Source organism: Pieris napi, chromosome 5 (assembly GCF_905475465.1).
Source record: "Pieris napi chromosome 5, ilPieNapi1.2, whole genome shotgun sequence".
Classification (NCBI taxonomy): Eukaryota; Metazoa; Arthropoda; class Insecta; order Lepidoptera; family Pieridae; genus Pieris; species Pieris napi.
Window position 1 is genome coordinate 13,205,779 of NC_062238.1, and position 21,299 is coordinate 13,227,077.

The following is a 21,299-nucleotide window of genomic DNA, read 5'->3' on the forward strand; positions in this document are numbered from 1 at the left end:
TTCTAATTTACAAATACAAATTGTACCTATCGTTAGGCGCTACGATAGGACTTCTTTTCTCCGGAAGCCTTCCCAGGCCTCTCGTAATTGGTCCCACGGTATTATTATCAGTAATAGCGATGTAACTCGTGTGAATGTGAAAAAAGCTTCAATAGCTGACTAAACATTAACATTTTGTTTTTTTTTACTAGAACTTGAGAATGAAACGTCTGCATTGACGATTTGCGCCAGCAACTGGTACCGCGTATTTAAAATGTATAGAAAATTCCTTAATATTATAATAATTGGAGGAAAGGAAAAAGAAACATTGTAAGTGTACAATTAATTTTTGTGTGTGCTTTAATCAAATAAGACAGAGTGCTATAGATAAAGGCGTTATTTACTCGGGCAGGATTCTGCACGCAGTAGAACCCGCTTCTGTGCCAAAGCCATCTTGTCCAGAGCGTCTTGCATCTCGGGCCAGGGCTCGTAACGCTGGTTGAAAATCAGGATCTTGTGTATGTCAGGATTGCGAAGGTCCATCGTGCGAGAGACGTTATCGCGGGAGTGGGTCTTGTACACTACGTCCATCTAAATTCAACACAAATGAGTAAATTAAGGATTTTTTCAAGGCACATCAATCCTCAGATTGGTTTGGTTCTGTTTAATAACTACATATACTCTTATATAAACCTATAAATAAGAAGGGGCTGCTGTGCCCGTGTACACTTCAGCTCCGTAGTATTTTTCTTTAAAAAAAAACATAAAGTGATACTTAATATAGGGGAAGATCGTTACCCTTCGTACGCGGGGCACATTCATACAGTCAAAATAAAACTTGAACGAAAGAAAGTACAGTCTTGCTTTTGTATGTGTACATGAGTCGAGGTACCAACTTTACATCAACGAAACGAACGAAATTCGCACCGATGAGAGTGAAGTTACAGGCATGGACGTGTTTTTGTATGGGGCAGATTCGTACGTATTCCAGATTTTGTTTAAATCATAATTATGGTTGAAACATCAGATGAAATCATTTGTCATTTTTTTATATGAATCTCAGATAGTTAGACTATAAATTTAAGCTATCAGGTGATTGATTAATGGAAAAATAAAAAAATAAAAAAAATGTGAAAACCGTACAAAGGGTCCCCACCCTTAGTGTTAAAACCAGTACAATAACGTTCAAGAACAACGAATATTATAAGTTTCCAGGATACAATGAACATCAAGTGTATAAAATAGACAAAATACTGGTATACAAAGCATTAAAACAACTAGGTACTGTAATTATTATACTGGTGCAAGTAAGATTTAAGTGGGAATCAAACTATCAATATCCCTGAATACCAAACCTTAACCAATATCTAGTTTACATGTAGATACATAATATATAAACCTACCTTATGTTGAGTAGCCCAAGCGCACGACAACAGACAGATCGTTAAACTCGTACAAGTCACTAGAAACAATGGAATAGTTTCCCAGTACACTCTCATAACGTACAGAAGATTCAGCCTCTTGGGAATAGGAACGTCATACTGAGTTGGTGGTACATATTCATGAGAGGATCTCCGTATCAGGCGACTCGGGGTGGTCGGACGAGTCAACAGCGCTGGTCGAAGCACACTTGCAGACTTAACAAATCTGGATAACATTCTGAAAGAAATTTCAGAATGTTGCGTTAGGGCCTAGACATTCAGCACTGTAAATTTATCTATTAAATAATTTGTAATGGTAAAACTATTCTTAATTATATGCAAAATATATTTTCAAAGATTTGACATATTGTAGTCTCTATAATTCTATTTATTTAAATAATTTTCTTTTTCTACAGCCTATACACACCATGACCATTTGTACAAATGTTTTCTGTAGTTTTGGGCTAAGATCCGGCTGCTGTTTAGAGTTCGTAATAAAAGACGTTTTATATATACATTGTTGTTTTATTTGTGCATCTAAAATTATTAAATAAATTAAAACAAAAACAGCGTGGTTTTTATGTTAGAATAAAAATGCCGCATCTATTCATTTTGAGAACACTAACATTCGACGCATGCGCAATGGCTTAAAAGCGTCGCACAGGCGGCATTCGCTATCTTCGTCTGACAAATGACGATCTGCGTTAACTCTCTTTCACTCTACCTTAAATATTTATAATCTTTAACAGCAGGTAACCCTTATTTGCGGCTAGATTTAACTAGGCACCCATATACGATAGTTAACAGAAAAAAAAATTGGTTCAATTTGATATATGATAAATAAATGTACTTATAAACGTATAAATGTATCGATATCATACCTTTTTACACCTGGCTACGAAGAAGTGCGGCCAGGTGTGCAACGGAACCCGTGATTTTTAAAATCTTTATGTAAATTGCCGAAATGTAGTCGATATTTTATTTAAATAACAAGTGAACGAAAGGTTTCCCAAATGATCGTCAAAAAATAATATAATATAATATGAAATGCTTCTAATTAACATTTACTGCCAGTTCTCAAATCAAGGATGTAGAACGGAAGAGAAGAACTGGCAATAAACTCTCCGCCACTCTTTTTAATCGCCAAGTTTTTTTTTACACAGCGTTTGTAAGGAGCTGCAACCATTACACCATGTTCCACATGACATCTTAAGTAATAAATAATAATAAAATAAATTAAAAACAAAGATTTGTCCTCTATCAGCAGGAAGCATGGTGAAATAGGAGTACATACATTCTCGTGGGAACAACACGCAAATACATAGTCGAAATAGCTAAAATCACCGCATACACGAATTCAAGTATGGCCAGTCACCACAAGTAGCACCCGTTTACGAGTATAACGTATGGCCAGCCATCGGCCTCTTCGCCATATTTTAGGGAGAGAAACAACCCGACGCATAGCCACTGTCACACTACTTGTGTAACTCTGAAATTGTCCAATCTTATTATTATAATTGGGGCCAATAGTATACAAAAATTGCATTTTACGAATCATGTTTTGTTATATCATCTTCTGTAACAGGAATTGTAGATATGTATTTTTAGAAAGATTACATTTAATTATTTGGAATTCAAGCAATTGATCTGAGCGGTCAGACGTTTTATTTGAATCCACTATTGAGAGGAAGTATATGTCTATAGATATTATCAATACATCTTGCCGTGGTAACCACCAAAAATTTAATGAAATCGTATGATTTAAAGAGATTACGTATACATGAACTTAAACAGCCATCAAGCCAATTTTCCTTCACAATCAAAATTTTTTTGGACATTTGCAATGTATACCGCACTAGTCCATTCGCATTATTTTCTCAAAGCTAACATATTGATCTGAAGGAGGGCTATACAAACTAACAATGATGATATACTCAGTGCTCAGCGTAGCTAGGCAACCAAGGGCCCTGGGCCAAATTGAAAAATGGGGCCCCCTGCTGTGTAAACTGATTAGGTTTTATCAAATAAAAATATGAATATACAAATACTTTAAAAATGCTAAGCTACTTAAGCTATTTTGAGCACTGCAGCGCACTCGAACAACTGTATTGTTTAATTCTTTCTTATAAATGCTTCCAATCTCGAATTCCAAAACGCACATATCCGTCAAATTGACGACACTGCCAACGTACAGAAAGAATTTAGGGGAATTCCCTAGGCATAACTTTTGAATTTCTCTCAACTGAGTTGTCATGATTAAAGTAGGGTTGCAACCTCTCATATTTATTTTGAAAATGGGAGAAATTTCCAAGATTTCAGTTCGATCGAGATTTCTGGTAAGGATTTGAGGGCCCCCTGAGCTTGAGGGCCCCGGGGCACTGCCCCGCCTAGCCCCTAGGTAGCTACGCCACTGGATATACTCCAACTCCGCACAAGATACTTCTTAGGCGTTCCATAGAGCGGTTTACTACATCCTTTCTTTCCTTAAATTTCAATTATTTATTTAACAAAATTAATGAACCACCACGTAGATATTGGTTCATCTCGGCAGAACGAGCTACCAACCTGGAGATTACAAAGATTTAACACAAATTCATGTTAAATGCGTTGCGCTTTTTGTCCTTTTAATCCTATAAAAATGGTATAGAAATTCAATAAAACAATCAATTAGGGGTATATGAAGTATTTAATAAACTGCTCTTACAATATATATATCTAACAACACGTTTAAAGCTTTCACGGAAAAGTCAGAGCATATTTAATTGAGCACTCAAACTGATATTTAACCGTACTAGGTAAGATTGAGTGTCCATTTCCACGACCTTTCCATTAATATCTGGTTTAGATGTTATATTTTACCAGCGTTACGTTGAAACTTAAAATACTATCGTCCTTGGTTATCTTGATCCCTGCTCTTTAATTAATGAAGAATGAATAAATAACCCCAAGATTTGTTACATAGCGTCTGTTCCAAGCAACAGAAATTTTGTGATAAACAAATTACATATAAATATGTGTCGTTTGGTGTATTTGGTCCAGCTTAAGAAGGTTTGCAGACGCGGGCCCTCATTAGTGCGGTCTTTTGCGCGTAGGTCATCTTGTCGAGCACGTCTTGCATCTCGGGCCAAGGCTCGTAGCGCTGGTGGATGACGAAGATTTTCAGCACGTCTGGATTGCGCAGATCCATCGTGCGGGAGATGTTCTCGCGGGTATGAGTAGTGTATACTACGTCAGCCTGGACAAAAAAAGACAGAAGAACGTATGGCCTTGTTATTGGTGTTAGCTCTCTCTCTAATTATGAGATTATTAAGAGTATATGGTTGATATAACAATATCTGTGTACCAGAGTTTAAGTAAAAGATTTTTCACTTTTCGATATCTAAACTCGTTAAAAATCGGTTCTATCGTGTAACAAATAATTTTTTCCCTGAAACAAATCCATCAAAAATAATGTCAACAGTCTATTTAGAATTAAACTTACTTTATGGTTAGAAGCCCAGTAGATGGAAAAGAGGCAGATAGCGAGACTGGTGCAAGTGACGAGAAATAAAGGAATTATTTCCCAATACACCCTCAGAACATAACTTAAATGAAGCCTCCGCGGTATAGGTACGTCGTACTGTGTTGGCGGGATGTAATGGCCCGCGTTCCTCGTCAAAACTCTGCTCGCTGGGTTCACTTTTAACGCAATAATAGACGGCCGCAATAATTGGGCCGTACACAGAAATTTTGAGAGCATTCGAAAATAAAATAAAAAAAACTTAAAATTATTTGTTCCTTACAATCTAACAGTCATTGTTGAATTTTTTGGTTTTGACTTGTGACATCATTCGTAGCTATGGCTTTCACGAATTGGTTCTATTTTTAAATTACACTTAAGATGTTAAGTTTTAAGGGCGAAAGATTCGATGAAACCTACGATTATTCCGTAATATTAAAAATAATAAATTGTATCGTAGCTATACGAAATAAATGTACCCCTTTACAGGGCACTTTATTTAGTATTGGCAGGTGTTGGAGTGCTGGCTAAAAAGAGTATATAGACTAGGCGAAAAAATTAATAAAAACGTCAGATGAAATTCAAAAGTCAAGTTAATATAAAAGAAAATTACTTAAATTTATAAGACAAACATTATTCGAAAACAGATATTATTATAGACAATATGAAAATTAATTTGTGTAATTATAATCGCCCTATTCCTTAAAATGAAAATTTAAGGACCATAAAGATCAAGTATAATACTTTAAACCTTGTATATTTTTTTTTATTAATACGATAGTAAATCATTGTTGTGCTTATAGTTCGGAAATTGCGAAGGTGATGCTATTACGAGCCCCGCACCGACGTATATCACCAAGAACTAAACGCCGTTGTCGAGCTATCAAGGAATTCTTTAAGAAAACAATCGGTAACCTAATTTGACAGTCATAACAATTAGTAATATTTTCGTGTAATTTATTGACATAAAGTAAATTCTCTCCAGCTTCCTTTCTAATTTAAACTATAATAATTAAGCCCTTTAGACGATAACAACACACTTTGTTTCCAGGAACCCTATCACAAACAGACAACAGAACTCACTCAAGCATCGTACTTAGTGTTTCTGATCTCAAAAGTAAAATAGATATAATAGAACAACACCTTGACAAAGTAAGCAAGCATTGTCGGGACCTGTCCTTTCTTGAACACAGCATTCGTAAAGGGGAGAGCACGGTAAGCCACGACATTAAACAGACCACGCCAAGCAAACCGGCATGTGAAAGCAGCAGAACACGAGATATAGAAACTAAAATACTTTATGAAACACCGAGAAGGAACTATAATAAAGCACATATTCAGTCCATGAGTAAATGGGACAGTGGCGAAATAAATATGAATGATAATAAACATTTCCACAAGTATTGTAATGAAGAATACGTTGTCGAGAGACCAGGAAACGTACCCAAGAATCACGAACGTCAGCTTAAATATTTGAAACCGATCTCGCATCCTAAATTAAAAGGTGACAATAAAATAAATGAAGATAATTTAAAAAGAGTATACTCGACCATAAGTCTTCAATCGCCTAGAGAAACATATAATAAGGAGGCATGTCATTCGAGATATCAGGATAGTCATAGACGTCACAGGAAAGACATTGAAAACGTAACCTTAAGGGAGTGCGAAGATACTGGACGCTTAAAAACTGATAACAAAAAAGATACTGAACGTCGGAAAACCCGTAAGAAATCACATCACTATTCCAATGTCGATAAAGATTTTATAGCGGATATAATACGAAAACAATATAAGCCCGTCAAATTATTTGGTAGAAGGTTATCAGACTTCAGTCAATTTTCCGCGCCCGTATGCCGTGATCAAGAATTTACCATCCGAGATGATGTCATGGAAGGCAGTGAATTATGCTCGTGTTGTTTTGAAGGCCATAGAAAAGTTAGGCACCGTCATTGCGAGCGGTATAACCTTAGTGATATGAAAAGTATTTGCGATGCGCGGTTGTACAGTTCGAAGCAGCAAAGGAAGTACAAACAATGTCATATTACGAACTATAATGATTCTAATCTTTACGATTTGGTGCCAGTTAAAGAAAAGTCCAGTCCTAAATCTAGACGAAAATTTATTGAAGAAAATAATAAGCGGCATGAGCGCTTTAGAGAAGTATTGCCATCCCCTAGAACAAATAGACCACGGCTAAATCTTACAGCACAACGGTACGCTTACGATGATATGATACTTCCCAACGTCCCTCATAGATCGTTAAGAAAAAAGCCGCCAGTTGAAATGATTGACGATTATTCAAATTTATCTCAGTATCGTCAAATGCGTCAGGACCAAGGACCAAAAAAACCGCTAGTTGGCGGAACGATGAGTAGTCTTCAATATTCGAACATAGAACCAGAACATGTTAATATTAATAATGAAACAATGCACACTCAAGTTACAAATTCTACAGTAGACAAAACTGATAAAGCTCTTTGTGAAATAAAAGATATTTTACAAAGCTTTTTACAAGAAATAAAAAGAGATTCAATTCACAGTCACTCCGAGATGAGTAGCAAAAGTATTAAACAATCAGAAACACAAGTTAACGACCAGAGCAATTCCAATACGACACCCAAAAATAACCAATCCAGCTTCATACATAATAACAGTTCAGCACAATATCCGGCGCCCCCAATTGTTCCATCTTTCAATCCTTGCTGTTATCCTGTTTTACCAATTTGTCCTATTAACTACTCTCCTAACAGTTTTATGGTACCTTCGCCAAGTTATACCTGCGCCACTTGTACTCATAATTGTCAAGAAAATGTATTATATGACAATAATGTAACTAAAACCTCTGTACCATCTTGTCACCACGAAACCCAAGAACTCATTAAAGAAATTTATAAATGTGTTAAAAACGGTAATTCTCCCCGTACCAGACGCGGTAGTAATGAAAATGTACGACAGATGAAAGTCGAAAAGAAGATATTAACATCTAGAAGTGTCGGAAGTTCCAAAGCTTCTAAGCATGACGCTATGGTAGAAACGCCAAAAATGAAGTGCTATTCGAAGAGTTGTGAAGCTATCGGATCGCGAGTAACAAGTGACTCTTGTTACTCTACAAATGCGACTTTATCTGATACTGTTATAGAAAAGCTTAACCTACAAACGTCAGGATCTTCATCTGAGACCGAAATGGATAGAATTGTTGAGGTAAGCAATGTTTCCTTATTATAAAATTATCGAACGATCTGCAAAACCTTTCATTCTAATTAATAATGTTTCAGACCAAAAAGAACAAATTTTCAAGGGTGTTAAATAGATTTGGTCTGTTTAAACGTAAAAAGAAGGACGTAATTGAGGAAGTAAGCGAAAGCGAGAGTACGGTAGAAGTCGATGTTATGCCACATACTAGGCCTCCATTTAAGCAAAATATTCTAAATTACAACGTTCACGCTCAAGAGTTCTTTAATCGACCACGAAAAGCGAGATGTTGTCCGGCTCATGACTCGTTGCACGAATATGCTTGTGGTAACGATCCTATTTCCCAGGAATTTCCTTACGACATATGCAAGCACAGACACCCGCAGGCTCATTCTACGCCACAACGTTGTCCAATGTTGCATGCTCCCTCCTGCTGTCACGATCACAATCACCACAACACGCCGCAAATGCCTCAAGTACCTCTCTGCCTGAAAGAAATTGAAGTCAAAAGCATTGGCACACAGAGTGACAGAAAACTTTCACTCTTTCCCCGATTTAAAAAGAAAGTACAATCTGCTCAGATGCAGCTTCAGCAACATGATACGATAACGACGCAGAACCCAAAGGAAAGGAACATAATTCTGAATTGGGAAAAGCTAAAACAGAAAGCTACAAAAAATGTGAGCAGTAATTCTGACCCTATTAAGTTCTCGATAAAAACACAGAAACAACTCGCGTTAGGAGATACGAAGATGCGAAATGCAATGTTAAAGAAATTATTTTACAAAAGGAATCCGTTTTCACCCCGAAACCTTATAGTACGGACACTGCTCGGTAAGGACAAGTCGTCATGGGGTGACCCACCCCGAATGTATAAGCCACGTATGTTTATATAAGCAAATCAAACCTACGTAAAATTGTAATTCATCTCGTGTCAAGTGTTGCAGTTTGTGATGTTTACAAATGTTCTCTTGTATCGTTGTGTATTTAAAATTAAAGAATGTTCATGCATTATATTTAGTTGCTGAGGCATCGCACCTGTTCCAAGAATTTATTATTCAATATTTTATAAGGGGAAGAACTCATTGCTTATGCTAACCGGCGATGGAAAAATCCAGAATGTTTTGGTTGATCACATCGAACGCAAATGGCACGGAAGCAAACTTAAATTTCTTTTTGGATTTGATGATAGTTTTAATGTAGGATAAACATTCACCCGTTTAAAAAGAGTAAATCAGTCTAATTGTACACTTAACTAAATCCCTCTTTTGTTTGTCTACCAAATTGTGTTTAGCTGTGATGAAAAGTATTTTACTTAAAGTCAAAGTCAAAGTCAAATCGTTTATTTCACTTAGACCATCTAAAATGGCACTTTTGAACGTCAAAAAAAATAAAATATAAAGATGATTCTAGTTGCCCCTTCCAAAAGGTAGTTTCGTGTGGAGAAGAATGGGCAAGAAACTCCACACTTACTCTTTTAAAATAGGTTTACAATGTTTTGTTACATTTGTTAAATAATTATATGTGAAGACAATGTACTCTTAGAATAAACTACTATACTAAAAAAGTTAGTATACATGTTCCTCACATATTTACAAATATCGAAACCGTAGAATATTAACATTAAAGAGTAATAAAAATATTAAAAAAAACACAACAAAACAGTGTGTGAGAAAAAAAAAATAATAATTACATTTGTAGCATTAAAGCAAAAAATCAGCAACCAATTTGATTTTGTCCAGGCTATAGAGCCAATCATAGGATTGTCCTATGGAGCAGGACCAGCATGTTTCCAAGCATTCTTATCTTGAATATAATCATCTAATTTGTAATATGCTTGTTTACAAAGTGTACTTTTAATAAAACATTTAAATTTTCGTTCATTTAGTTTTAAAATGTCACAAGGTATTTTATTGTAACATTTCACACAGTACCCCATAAATGAATTTTGAACTTTGGCTAATCTGAAAGATGGTTGAGCTATTTTATCTTTATTTCTAGTACTAAAATTATGTCTTTCATTTATTTTACTAAAAAGATGTAGATTCTTTCTTACATACATAATGTTTTCATAAATGAATTGGCAAGGTACTGTCATAATATTAATCTTTTTAAATAGTTCCCTGAGAGATTCGCAACGACGTAGATTATAAATGGCTCTGACCGCTCTCTTTTGCAAAATAAAAATGGATTCTATGTCAGCAGCCCGACCCCACAGTAAAATGCCGTAAGACATTATGCTGTGAAAGTAGCTAAAATAGACCAAACGCGCAGTTTCTACATTGGTTAAATATCTTATCTTTCTAACCGCATAAACGGCTGAGCTCAGCCGCCCCGCAAGAGATGTGATATGATTGTAACTTCTCGTCTAGCGTGATGCCTAGGAAAACCGTTTGATTAATAAATTCCAGTTTTCCTTCATTCAACATTATGTCACATTCCTTACTTTTAACATTTGGCAACGTATATGTAAATCTAATACATTTAGTTTTTTTATCATTCAGTGCCAAATTGTTTACCGTAAACCAATTTTGGACCCGAAGAATAGAGTTATTCACGTCGTCACGATTTTGTGACCGTCGATCTACTTTAAAAATCAATGATGTGTCATCTGCAAATAACACCATCTTCGGTTTATTCTGAACTAATTGGGGTAAATCATTTATGTATACTAAAAAGAGGAATGGACCCAATATTGAACCTTGAGGAACGCCCATTGTAATTTCAGACCCTAACGAGTTTATGCCGTTAACCTGAACTTTAACCTGTCTGTTTTTCAAGTAAGATCTTAGTAAGTCCAGAGCTTTGTTCTTAATCCCGTAGTGATTAAGTTTCAGCAGAAGAGTCTCATGGTTTACGCAATCGAACGCCTTCGAAAGTTCGCAAAAGATTCCAATGGCATCTTGTGCTTCCTCCCAAGCGTTAAAAATGTTCTTGATTAGGGAGACACCGGCGTCAGTTGTACAACGCCCTTTGGTGAAACCGTACTGTTGTTCATGAAAGATGGAGTTTTTATTAAAGTGACATAACATTTGATTGAGCATTAACTTTTCAAACACCTTACTGAGAGCTGGCAGAATTGACACAGGTCTATAATTATTGGGTTCTTTACTATCACCGGATTTGAACAACGGAACTACTTTACTGTGTTTCATGAGATTCGGAAAGACTCCTTGGTCTATGCTGGTGTTAAATATGAAAGCTAAATAAGGCGCAATAGTTTCGATGATAGAACTTATGACTTTTACAGACAATCCCCAAAGATCTTCTGTAGATTTAATTTTAAGATCTTTAAAAGCTTTCATAACAGCCTGGGGGTTTGTATATTGAAATCGAAACTCCGTAGGGCATGCCCTTACATTCTTCGTAAGTAACGCAAAAGAAAGTGCGGATGATGAACTTAAAGCTTCGGTAGTTTTAAAGGGAATATTGATAAAAAAGTTTTCAAATTCCTGAGCTATTTCTGCATTTGAGTTTATTGGGCCATGTGCAGTCTCTAAGTTAAATTCAGTATTACGCTGTTTTTTTCTACCAGTTTCATTATTTATTATTTGCCAGGTAGTTTTTATTTTGTCATCCGCTGATTTTATTTTATTACTAATATACAGTGCTTTAGCAATTTTGCACACACTTTTAAAAGTTTTTGAATATTTCGCAACATGCTGATGAAAGTTTGTATTTTTTACATGTTGCCTTAGGCCATACAGTTCAAAAAGTTTATCCCTACTCTTACGAATACCTGGAGTCGCCCGATCACTAAATAAGAACTTGGTGTAAATACTTTTTGTCTTTTGTGGAACAATGTCATTAAATTGCGATTTTAACAAGGTAAAAAACTCCTCATAGAACTCATTAGGGTCCCAAATATTATTAAAGTTTTGAACACACAATTTACTGGTCAAGGTATTATTTAATTTCTCTAAATTTTTACATGTAATTGGCCTATACCTTATTTGAATTTTTTGTACAGGTATGTAGGCACAAAACGTTATTGTTTGTCCACTGTGATCAGAAGGCAATTTATTAACAATTTCTTTATGTAAGTAATCACAATTACAAAAAATATTATCTATACAAGTGGCAGAAGAAGCTGTCACTCTAGTTGGTTCCATAAAAACATTAGACAGATTAAATGATTTAAAAAGACTTATTAATCTGATACTATTTGAGTTTGTTTCTAATAAGTTAATATTAAAATCACCACTTATGATGATTGATTTACTACTAGTACTAAGTTTTTTTAACACATCTTCCATTACAGAATCAAATACAGATAGATTCTGATAGCCCGGAGGTCTGTAAACACATACTACAACATGCTTATCGAGCTCGACACAGGACAATTCTATAGAATGTTCAACTGACAATCTGATAATGTCTTTCCTTTCTTTAGATTTAACAGAATTTTTGATTAATATTAATGATCCACCGTGTATCATACACTTCCGGCTGAAATAGCTAACTTAAAACGGTGCATTTAGACACATTTTTTACTAAATCTGGGACTCGGTATTTCCAATAACAGCAGGTTCACATGACAAGCGCTGAACGCGCGTCGCCTGCAAGGCCGCCATGGTTCAGTAGAGTTCTTACATTTGCCTAGATGGCCGTAGAATCAGTTGTAACGGTGATTTTACCGACGGCAGAAACGATGCGACAGAATACGGATATTTTGGGTCCATCCAATTTTGTCACACGGGCTGACTGAAGGCCAGTATATAATTTTGCATCCTAAAATAGTAAAGAAAGTTAGTAACTAAAAACTTTTCGTAAATTTCCCAAGTATTAAGGAGCCTTGGACGTTAAATATGTACCTACGGTTAATCCAGCACAGGGGTCTCATGTATTATAGCTACAAAAATAAAGTTTGCTAGTTTTACTGGCGCTAGCGGGTGCAAAATTCTTTTTTGTGGGCCATCTGTCAGGTGCCTACGGTAAAAAATTTGTACAAAAAGCTGACGGAAAGATCATTAGACTTACCAGAGCCACAAAATAGACCGACAGTGTTGCGATATGCGATAGTGGCTGTTGAAGCTTTTGGCGGCATGATGCAGAATTTAATGCGGCCATATGGGGGAAGGCCACTTATTCTAAACAAATATTTAAAACCCGTTTGACATTAGGACGCCGGTATGTTGTACACAATTATGTAAAAATATGGGGTACAATAATTATGAAGATACACTTTATACTCCACCACTGGAAAGATCAATTTCAATTACTTTCAGGATAACTAAGTAAAAAACATAATTAAGAGACTATGAAAAAGCAAAAAAAAATTCTAAGTGACTGAGCTTACAAACACGTGCAAACAACTGGCGACGTCGCCACTCGCCAGGTAGACAGCGTCGCCAGTCGCCGCATGCGGATCGGTCGACTCTGGCAACGCTGGCTACTTGGCAACGTCGCCAGTCGATCGCCAAGTGAGTTAGCCGGCATACACCTCAATAAAGGCCGATTTACATTATCTTAGTGTTTAGGAGAGTGCTTTAGGATAGTACTTTAGTTGAAACATGTAAACGCTACTTGCTTTAGTAAACGCTACGCTAAAGAACTTGCCTTTCAAGTTGCACTAAAGCACTCTCCTAAACACTAAGATAATGTAAATCGGCCTTAAGAACTAGTTACGTCGACGAGACGTCGCTGGCCACGTCGCCATGGCGTCTCGGTGATGTATGGCCCTTAATTGTCTCGATCGCAATAATTAATTTGTAACATAAACTGATTGTAAATAAATATATATACATTATAATTGCTTCTTATCTTCGTTCTCGTCTTCACAGAATATGAGGACGAGTTCTTCCTAAACCCGTTCTTCTGTTCGTTCGTTCTGTTTTTATCTGAATAATCGCTACTTGTCATGTCCTATAACAGGACGTTTGTCTATTTCATCTATAAATATTTCCGTTATAAAAGCTTCAATAAAAAAAATATTTCGAGAGCCGATAAATACTTCTTTTACGTCAAAAGACACTATTTTATTTCAAAAACAGAAAAAGTTTGAATGGTTGAAAGTTGAGTAACAACCATTATTATGTCAATATAGTACTAAATTATTTGGGTTGTTATTCTAAAATGAAATTCGAAATTTTCAATTAGGTTTCTTAATTTCCTCATTTCAAGTGTATCTATTGCCTATTGTACCAATTGAAATGTGTGACGAGGAAATTGCAAAAAGTTTCAAACAACGGTTTAAAGGAATTGAAAACTTTCTGCGCAGAGTCGCTTTCAATTTAGGTACGTTTTTATAGACAATATTTGTACGCTACGGCGAACATTCCATTATTATACATGAATTTCTAATGTGCTCCAGGAAACAGCGCTTCACAAACCGAAGTCAAAATTATTTCGTGCATACCGATTGACGTGACTGATCTACAACAAAAAATTGTGAATTTAGAGAAGGAGTTGCAGGATGTTAAAGGGTCCGATAAGAACATTACTTCAGGAGACGTACCTAGAAGAGAGAAGACATCTGAAAAAACGACGGCTTTCAACGCGACTGTCCCGGAAACTTGTTTAAGGGGTCCTGAAATTTATGACTCAAAGGCTAATATTGACAAATCCGTCAATCCAGATAATCAAAGCAAGAATATATTTTATCCCAATCAACAAGACTCGGATATTTCCTTTGTCTTCTCGGCATTATCGCTTGGATCTGGTGGACAACAAACTAAAACTATTGGAGATACTGAGTGTGCTAAGCAGTCAATACAACAAAGCAAAAGGCGAAATATCTTTAGACGAAAAAGAAAGGGTGATCGTAAGGAAAAACAGAAACCAAAAACGCATTTTGTTTATTACGCTGAAACAATAAATCCACTTTTAATGAGCAGAAATCTAAAAAGCCAAGTAAAGCCTCAGATTAAAAAAGATATATTTAGTAAACACCTCTCCAAAATTATGCGAAAGCAATATGACTCAAGGTTTGGACTTGAAGAATTTTCAGATACAAGTCACTTTACGAGACCTATCTGCAAAGATATAAATTCTCCAGTACGGAATGACTCTGATATCTGTTCTTGCTGCTACGGTAGGTTTCAAAACATTGATAATTACATGGGAAATGGTATTAATTTTATGGTTGAACATGATCGCTCATATGTTAAATCGAAAGATTTTAACAAAACGTATTACGATTCTAAATTCTATGATATTGTACCTGTGAAAGAAATATCAGAAAGTTCAGAGAAAAAACATAAAAAAGCGATACCGAAAACATTTAACAACATGAACTACCATAAAACGCCGCGAAATAAATACCAAATCGATCCAATTACTTTAAATTATCATGCAGAAACGTATCGTCGTTACCAAACTCGACAAGACGTGTATAAAAATGAACCCATCCCATCTAATTCAAAAAGACAAAAATATCTGCAAAAGAATAATCAAGTTTACGAAGATACCTCTAGAAGTTTCTCAGTAAATTGCGGTAGCATCTATACGAAACGTGTACTTTCACCAAAATTAACCGTCACTCGCGATCAAGCCATGACAAATGAAAGAGAAAATCACATAACAGTTAACATCAATTCTAAAGACAATCTTGGAAAAACATCAAAAAGTATTCAATTAGAAGTCGATTTGTTGAATGACACGAAGACTGAAACAATGCTGAACCAAATAAAAAGTATACTGCAGTCTGTGCTAACTGAAGTTAAAACAAATACTCAATTAAACAAAGGTGAAACAGTGAAAAAGGATGCTATAGTACAAAAAGGTTCCTCTGAAAATAACATACCCAAGGAATCGGTTAATCATTTTACTTACACTCCACCAAACCCATCATTTTATTCTCCATATTCACAGCCTTATATGCCTTTTGGGCGAGTATGTTTTGATAATATTCCTTGTCAGCCAGTAAAATGCGTCCAGAACTCACCGTACTTTATGCAGTCTTGTCAAGGACGCTGCAAATGTTCTTGTCAACGCAAAAACAATTGTTTCTTTAAGTGTGACACACCACACGCCATTACAACAGCAACTAATACTAACAGTCACACAGCTACAACTGAGACAAACAATCTCATTCAAGAGATTTACAAGTCTGTCGCGTTAAATTTAGATTATCTCCCTAAAAATAATTATTCTAGTACGAATTACGATAATGATAAGTCTGAAACAGATATGAAAAGCACGGTGGACGAATCCGAAGTAGTAAAAACTGATAAAGAAATAGAAGCTTTGCTATCAATGTGCACTGAAACTAGTTCGCAGTCCGTGGAAAAAGAAACGAAAGAAACTCTTACTGACAAAAAAATAAATCAAGAACCTATAGAATCCAAATTATATCATCTGTATAGACTGGAACAAAGAAATAATATAAGAAATGATGATATTAGAAAACAAGATTTGGAACACACCTACGGCGACGCAGACAGTCATAGCACAGTCGTAACTCGAAGTTTTAATGAAAAGGTAGGTTAAGGTTAGCTTTAATATTAGAGATTAATTTAAAACTTTTTCAAATAAGATCATTTAAATTTTCCAGAACAAAAAGGGCTTTTTCAATAGAATTGCGAAGTTTTTGAGAAGGCGTAAAGTTTCACAACACGATGACATCGTTGAAGAAGAGGATTGCGAATCGTCTGAAGAAAGCGAGACCGATGATTATGAGACAGTCTATAGCGGAAGTGGTAATGGAACCCGAGACAACAACCCACCGCCTCACAGAACAATATACGCGAAAAAGCCGCGTATTAATATCCAAGTAAACGGTAAAAGGATACGGCGATCTCCTTACATGGAGCAAGAGTACCGGCGGCATTGGAACGAAGATTTGACGTTTGGACAAAAGGAGCAAAAGCACCTACGGGATCAAGCCGGGCCTAGCCACTCGGTGAGATACCAACAACAGTACGCTCCCTACCGGCGCAATTACGAGGCCAGAAGTGTGATTATCCAAAGAGACAGTAGCCATGATCTCGCTCAATATGACAATACAAAAGAAAAAAAAAGCTTTCTAAAAAAACATAAGCTGGGACTACGTTGTGGGGAACATTGGAAAAATTTAATCTTGGACAATTAATTGGTTTGAAGAAAGTTGTTCAGTGACAAGTTATGTGAAGTGTTTTCAATAAAATTATTGTATTTTGTTAAATCATTTATTAAATTGCTAAGTTTTAAGTTAATTTTAGACTAATTTTTCCACTGGGTATAGTCTTTAGGTAATTGAGATCATCGATCACGAATCTGAAAAACAATTGAAAAGTCAAAAAGTACTATTTATAAAAAAAGTGCGTGCATACAAAGTACACATGTCAGAAGTGAAACTTTTTTGGCGGACTAATTTTGAACTCTTGTTCATATTTTTACAAATCTAAAACTTTAGATTGCCGAGACTTAGGCCTACAACGCACTAGCGGCTGGCCGCGATGCGGTGTGCCGCTGCGGTAGGCCGCGGTATATACGGTCTGCCGTAGCGGCATGCCGTGTTCCGGCTAACCGTCCCTATTGCGGTCTGCCGCAATCGTCACTCGTCAGTGCTTCTTGAAATATTGCACATGATGGACGTTGAAGAAGTTGCGGCAGTTATTTATTTATATCATCGTAGAAAATATCGTCAAAAAACTCTGCGTAGTGTCTAGCGCAAGGAACAAGCGATGCCTGAGGCGGGTAGGACGTGGTATTTGCGGCTAACCGCGCCGTTTGCGTGGAGGGGACGCGGCGCGCCGCATAATACAACCGGTGCGGCTCGCCGCAGACACTACGCAGAGTATTTTCTACGATGATATAAATTGATTAACTGCCGCAACTTCTTCAACGTCCACCATGTGCAATATTTCAAGAAGCACTGACGAGTGACGATTGCGGCAGACCGCAATAGGACCGCAATAGGGACTGTTAGCCGGAATACGGCATGCCGCTACGGCAGACCGATACGGCCAGCCGTTAGTGCGTTGTAGGCCTTAGAGGAGGGAAAAAGGAAGATATAATATTAAATATGTTGAACATTAATATAAATAATAAATTTAATTTTTTAAATTTATTTCTTTGATAATAAAAACACGTGGCATATAATTTACAAATCGTCATATGAGATTTCAATAAATTATTTTGCATAAAATATAAAATACTAATATTTCATAAATTCTCTTAACGAAATTTTAATTTTAAAAATCGAATTTCTATAAGGTAATTCACCCTTCTCACTCTCTCTCTCCCTTTTCTTTAACAAAAAGGCTGCACATCTTCGTGACATTCCGTAAAAATTTTACCTAATCAAGTTTCACTTCAATAAAAATCAATTAGACACACATTTTACCTGTAGAATAGTAAAGGCAAGGGCACAGTGGCAAGGTGCCATAGAGCATGCGCGTCCCAGCCGTAAAGTGGTGGGAAGTCTAGCAATTCCAGGGTAAGTGCCGCGCCTGACGCCAACGTGAAGGCCACCAGCCGCCAACATTCGCGCCGACCAGATATATACTGAACCCCGGCCCATAATAACCAGATTACGGAGCCTGCAACCCCTGAAAACATTTTTATTTAGTTATATTCTCTCAATCAAATTAAAATTTCTCTGTTTTATTATGTTTGGTTTCTTCATAATGTTAACTAAATTCGTTTTATACTGACCAAAACAGATGTTCACTAGCATATTATAGTCATAGTCAATTCTACCAGTGTACAAATATCGGACATGTTCCACGAAATACACCACTGTTGCTACTAATGCCACTGCAGACAATTTTCTTCTCTTGTGGAACACCCTGGAATTGTTTTATGAAATTATAACTTAATTACATAATCAACTCTTTTCTTCTAAATAAAAGAACATTAAATTAAATGTATTCCAAAAAAATATTTTAAATAGAAGGAATGCTACCTTAATACAGCAGCAACAAATAACGCAATTACCATAGACAATGCACATGCATAGTCCATGAATTCTGTAAAATAGTTGTCTTTGGCATGGAAAATTGTAGACCACATCCATGCATTCATACATACCTGTAAGAGGCCATTATCAATAACCTTAATGTAAAATAAAACTGTATACTGGCACAAATGTGATTACATAGAAGATAGCTTTAAAAATGTTGCATTTTTTAATTTATGTAGTATATTCAGATTTCACCGTATTTAAATAATGGCAATTACATATGCAAAAAATCATGACCAAATTTTAAAGTTAAAAATATATTTTTTTAGTTTATTATCATGATTAACACCTTAATAGATTACATATTTCTTCATTATATTAAGGTCAGGTCTTTTTTAATTTGTTCAAAGTTGTCACTTTTCTCAAATGATATGAAGACACAGAAGATATTTCAAAAGTAAGGATTATATTTCTTATTTATACTTACAACAGCAAATACATGCCAAAAGAGAACTATAGGTGTTGTTTTAATAGGAAACTGCTTTATTATTTCATGATACATGGAGGCATGGACAGCAAGATTTAGCAAAGAGGCAAAAGTAGAAGCTGGTTCTTGCACACCGATAATTTTCCTGAATGGCCACTGTAATGAAAATAATTTATAATCAAAATTAGTACTGAGTTAATTTTAAAATACAAATTTTGATAGGGGTTGTGTTGCTCATCTCTTTAATAGTATTAATCCTAAAATATTTGGTATTTATATATTGTATGTGTTTAAAAGTAATAACTTTTCACCTTTCCATGAAACTTAGGTGTACTGAAGCCGCGTTCTTCAAATCCTTGTACGGTTTTCCACATACAATTGTATCGACATTCATCAACACAAGTCCACCGTGATATTTTACTCCATATGTCTTGCATAGCTGCAGCATGTGGCTTAAATTGATTTTCTAAAACAGATATTATTATTTAAATAAATATTTCCACAAGCATTACAATATTAAACAAACCTATCTGTAAGGAGCGTTACAAAAATCAGATCTTAATTCATAGTTCATTTCTATTCCATTTTTATTGCCAAATCGCATAATTGATGTAAAACCAAATGTACCTTTCGTGCAATTTTCATTATTACAATTCTTCAGACATTTATTGTAAAACGGAGATCGATCACCGTCACTACATAAAACAAACTTGGAAATGGACACAAGAAGTATCAATGTGAACCACATTTTAAAGGGATTGTCCAATGCAACAATTTTTATCACAGTCACAGTACAAATCAAATTAGGTATATCTTAACATTTATAAGTTATAACATACATTATTTATTATCAAACATATTGATTTTAAAAATGACGCGCAGACTGGTTGCCAGAGACTTACGAAACACTAACACACATATGACCAATTTAAAGATAATATAATTTATCACAGACCACACCACGTAGAGATATAATACTGTGAAGTGAGAATCCATCATTTTTAATTAAAAATATGTTGTGTTGGTGCGTTTTACTTCATGAGACAAAATCACTAATTAATTATAATAATAATATAAGTATGGATATAAGTTTTATTCAACCTAACCTGAACCACTGTTGGAAGGCCTTTTAATTCAGTTTGACTTTGAGTTAATATAACGATTCCTTCAGAACCATACTTGGTTCCAGATAAAAACAGATGGGTTGGTGACCGTATTAGTCTTGTTAAAGTTTCTATAGACGATGTCAACTTTACTGTCGGTGAAAATTGGAAGCATTACAGTTATTGGCGCTTATTTCCCCCATTAAAACGCTTGCTGAATTTAAAACATTTATGTCCAAATTTGGCCCACACACACACACATTACACACTTAAATCGTACCTTGTTCTTTAAAAGATTTTTTTTTTATGTGTGTTTTTTTTAGTAATAACGACGACCGGCTTGCTTTCGCAAGTTTGCCCTAAGTATTTTTTGAAGATCTCGGTGGTCTGAGGGTCTCGGTGTGTAAATTTGCATTTGACGGAGTGAGGATAAGGCAGGCTGTTTTAGTAGGTAATTAAGATTGAGTCTTCAATGAGAAAAACAGGGAAATGCGTCGGTCAAATGCTTGACCGACTCATATCCTTACAAATTCGTTTATCGGTAGCGAGTCACGCCTCTTGTTAAGTGATTTTGTGTCAAGGTCCTAGAATAAATTACAGTTAAGTACGAGAAAGGAGTCCCTCTCCAATATATTCATAACAAAATTTCATACTATGGTGGGTTCCAAAAATAAACTCTAAATATATCCAATATTTTATTTTACCCAACTATTAATAGGGAACATAAATGCCTCCCAGATCTTTTGACATAATGGTGTTGTCAGAAGTTAAAGGTTTTTAATAAAAAAATATT

The 21,299-nt window shown here is 35.6% G+C and overlaps 3 protein-coding genes across 5 annotated transcripts; 2 read left to right on the plus strand and 1 right to left on the minus strand.

The window, feature by feature from the left end:
* Window positions 1-316: 316 nt before the first annotated feature.
* LOC125049789 (post-GPI attachment to proteins factor 3) lies at window positions 317-20,330 on the minus strand. 3 transcript variants are annotated; one of them, XM_047649245.1, is made up of 8 exons: window positions 20,243-20,330; window positions 19,715-19,869; window positions 19,404-19,559; window positions 18,920-19,044; window positions 18,670-18,803; window positions 18,359-18,563; window positions 1,383-1,638; window positions 317-570 (listed from the first exon to the last, which is right to left on the minus strand). In XM_047649245.1, the coding sequence occupies exons 2-8, from the start codon at window positions 19,838-19,840 to the stop codon at window positions 376-378; spliced, it is 1,197 nt and encodes a 398-aa protein (XP_047505201.1). In that variant the 5' UTR covers window positions 19,841-19,869; window positions 20,243-20,330; the 3' UTR covers window positions 317-375. The 3 variants fall into 3 exon arrangements, with proteins under 3 accessions (XP_047505201.1, XP_047505200.1, XP_047505202.1); XM_047649244.1 differs by lacking the exon at window positions 20,243-20,330 and adding an exon at window positions 20,031-20,236; XM_047649246.1 differs by lacking the exons at window positions 317-570; window positions 1,383-1,638; window positions 20,243-20,330 and adding exons at window positions 17,185-17,286; window positions 20,031-20,236.
* On the plus strand, window positions 5,346-9,133 carry LOC125049787. The gene is made up of 4 exons (XM_047649242.1): window positions 5,346-5,634; window positions 5,703-5,809; window positions 5,951-8,100; window positions 8,175-9,133. Exons 2-4 carry the CDS (start codon window positions 5,722-5,724, stop codon window positions 8,985-8,987), a joined length of 3,051 nt encoding a protein of 1,016 aa, XP_047505198.1. The 5' UTR covers window positions 5,346-5,634; window positions 5,703-5,721; the 3' UTR covers window positions 8,988-9,133.
* On the plus strand, window positions 14,131-17,182 carry LOC125049788. The gene is made up of 3 exons (XM_047649243.1): window positions 14,131-14,328; window positions 14,405-16,512; window positions 16,586-17,182. The coding sequence occupies exons 1-3, from the start codon at window positions 14,244-14,246 to the stop codon at window positions 17,120-17,122; spliced, it is 2,730 nt and encodes a 909-aa protein (XP_047505199.1). The 5' UTR covers window positions 14,131-14,243; the 3' UTR covers window positions 17,123-17,182.
* Window positions 20,331-21,299: the final 969 nt, after the last annotated feature.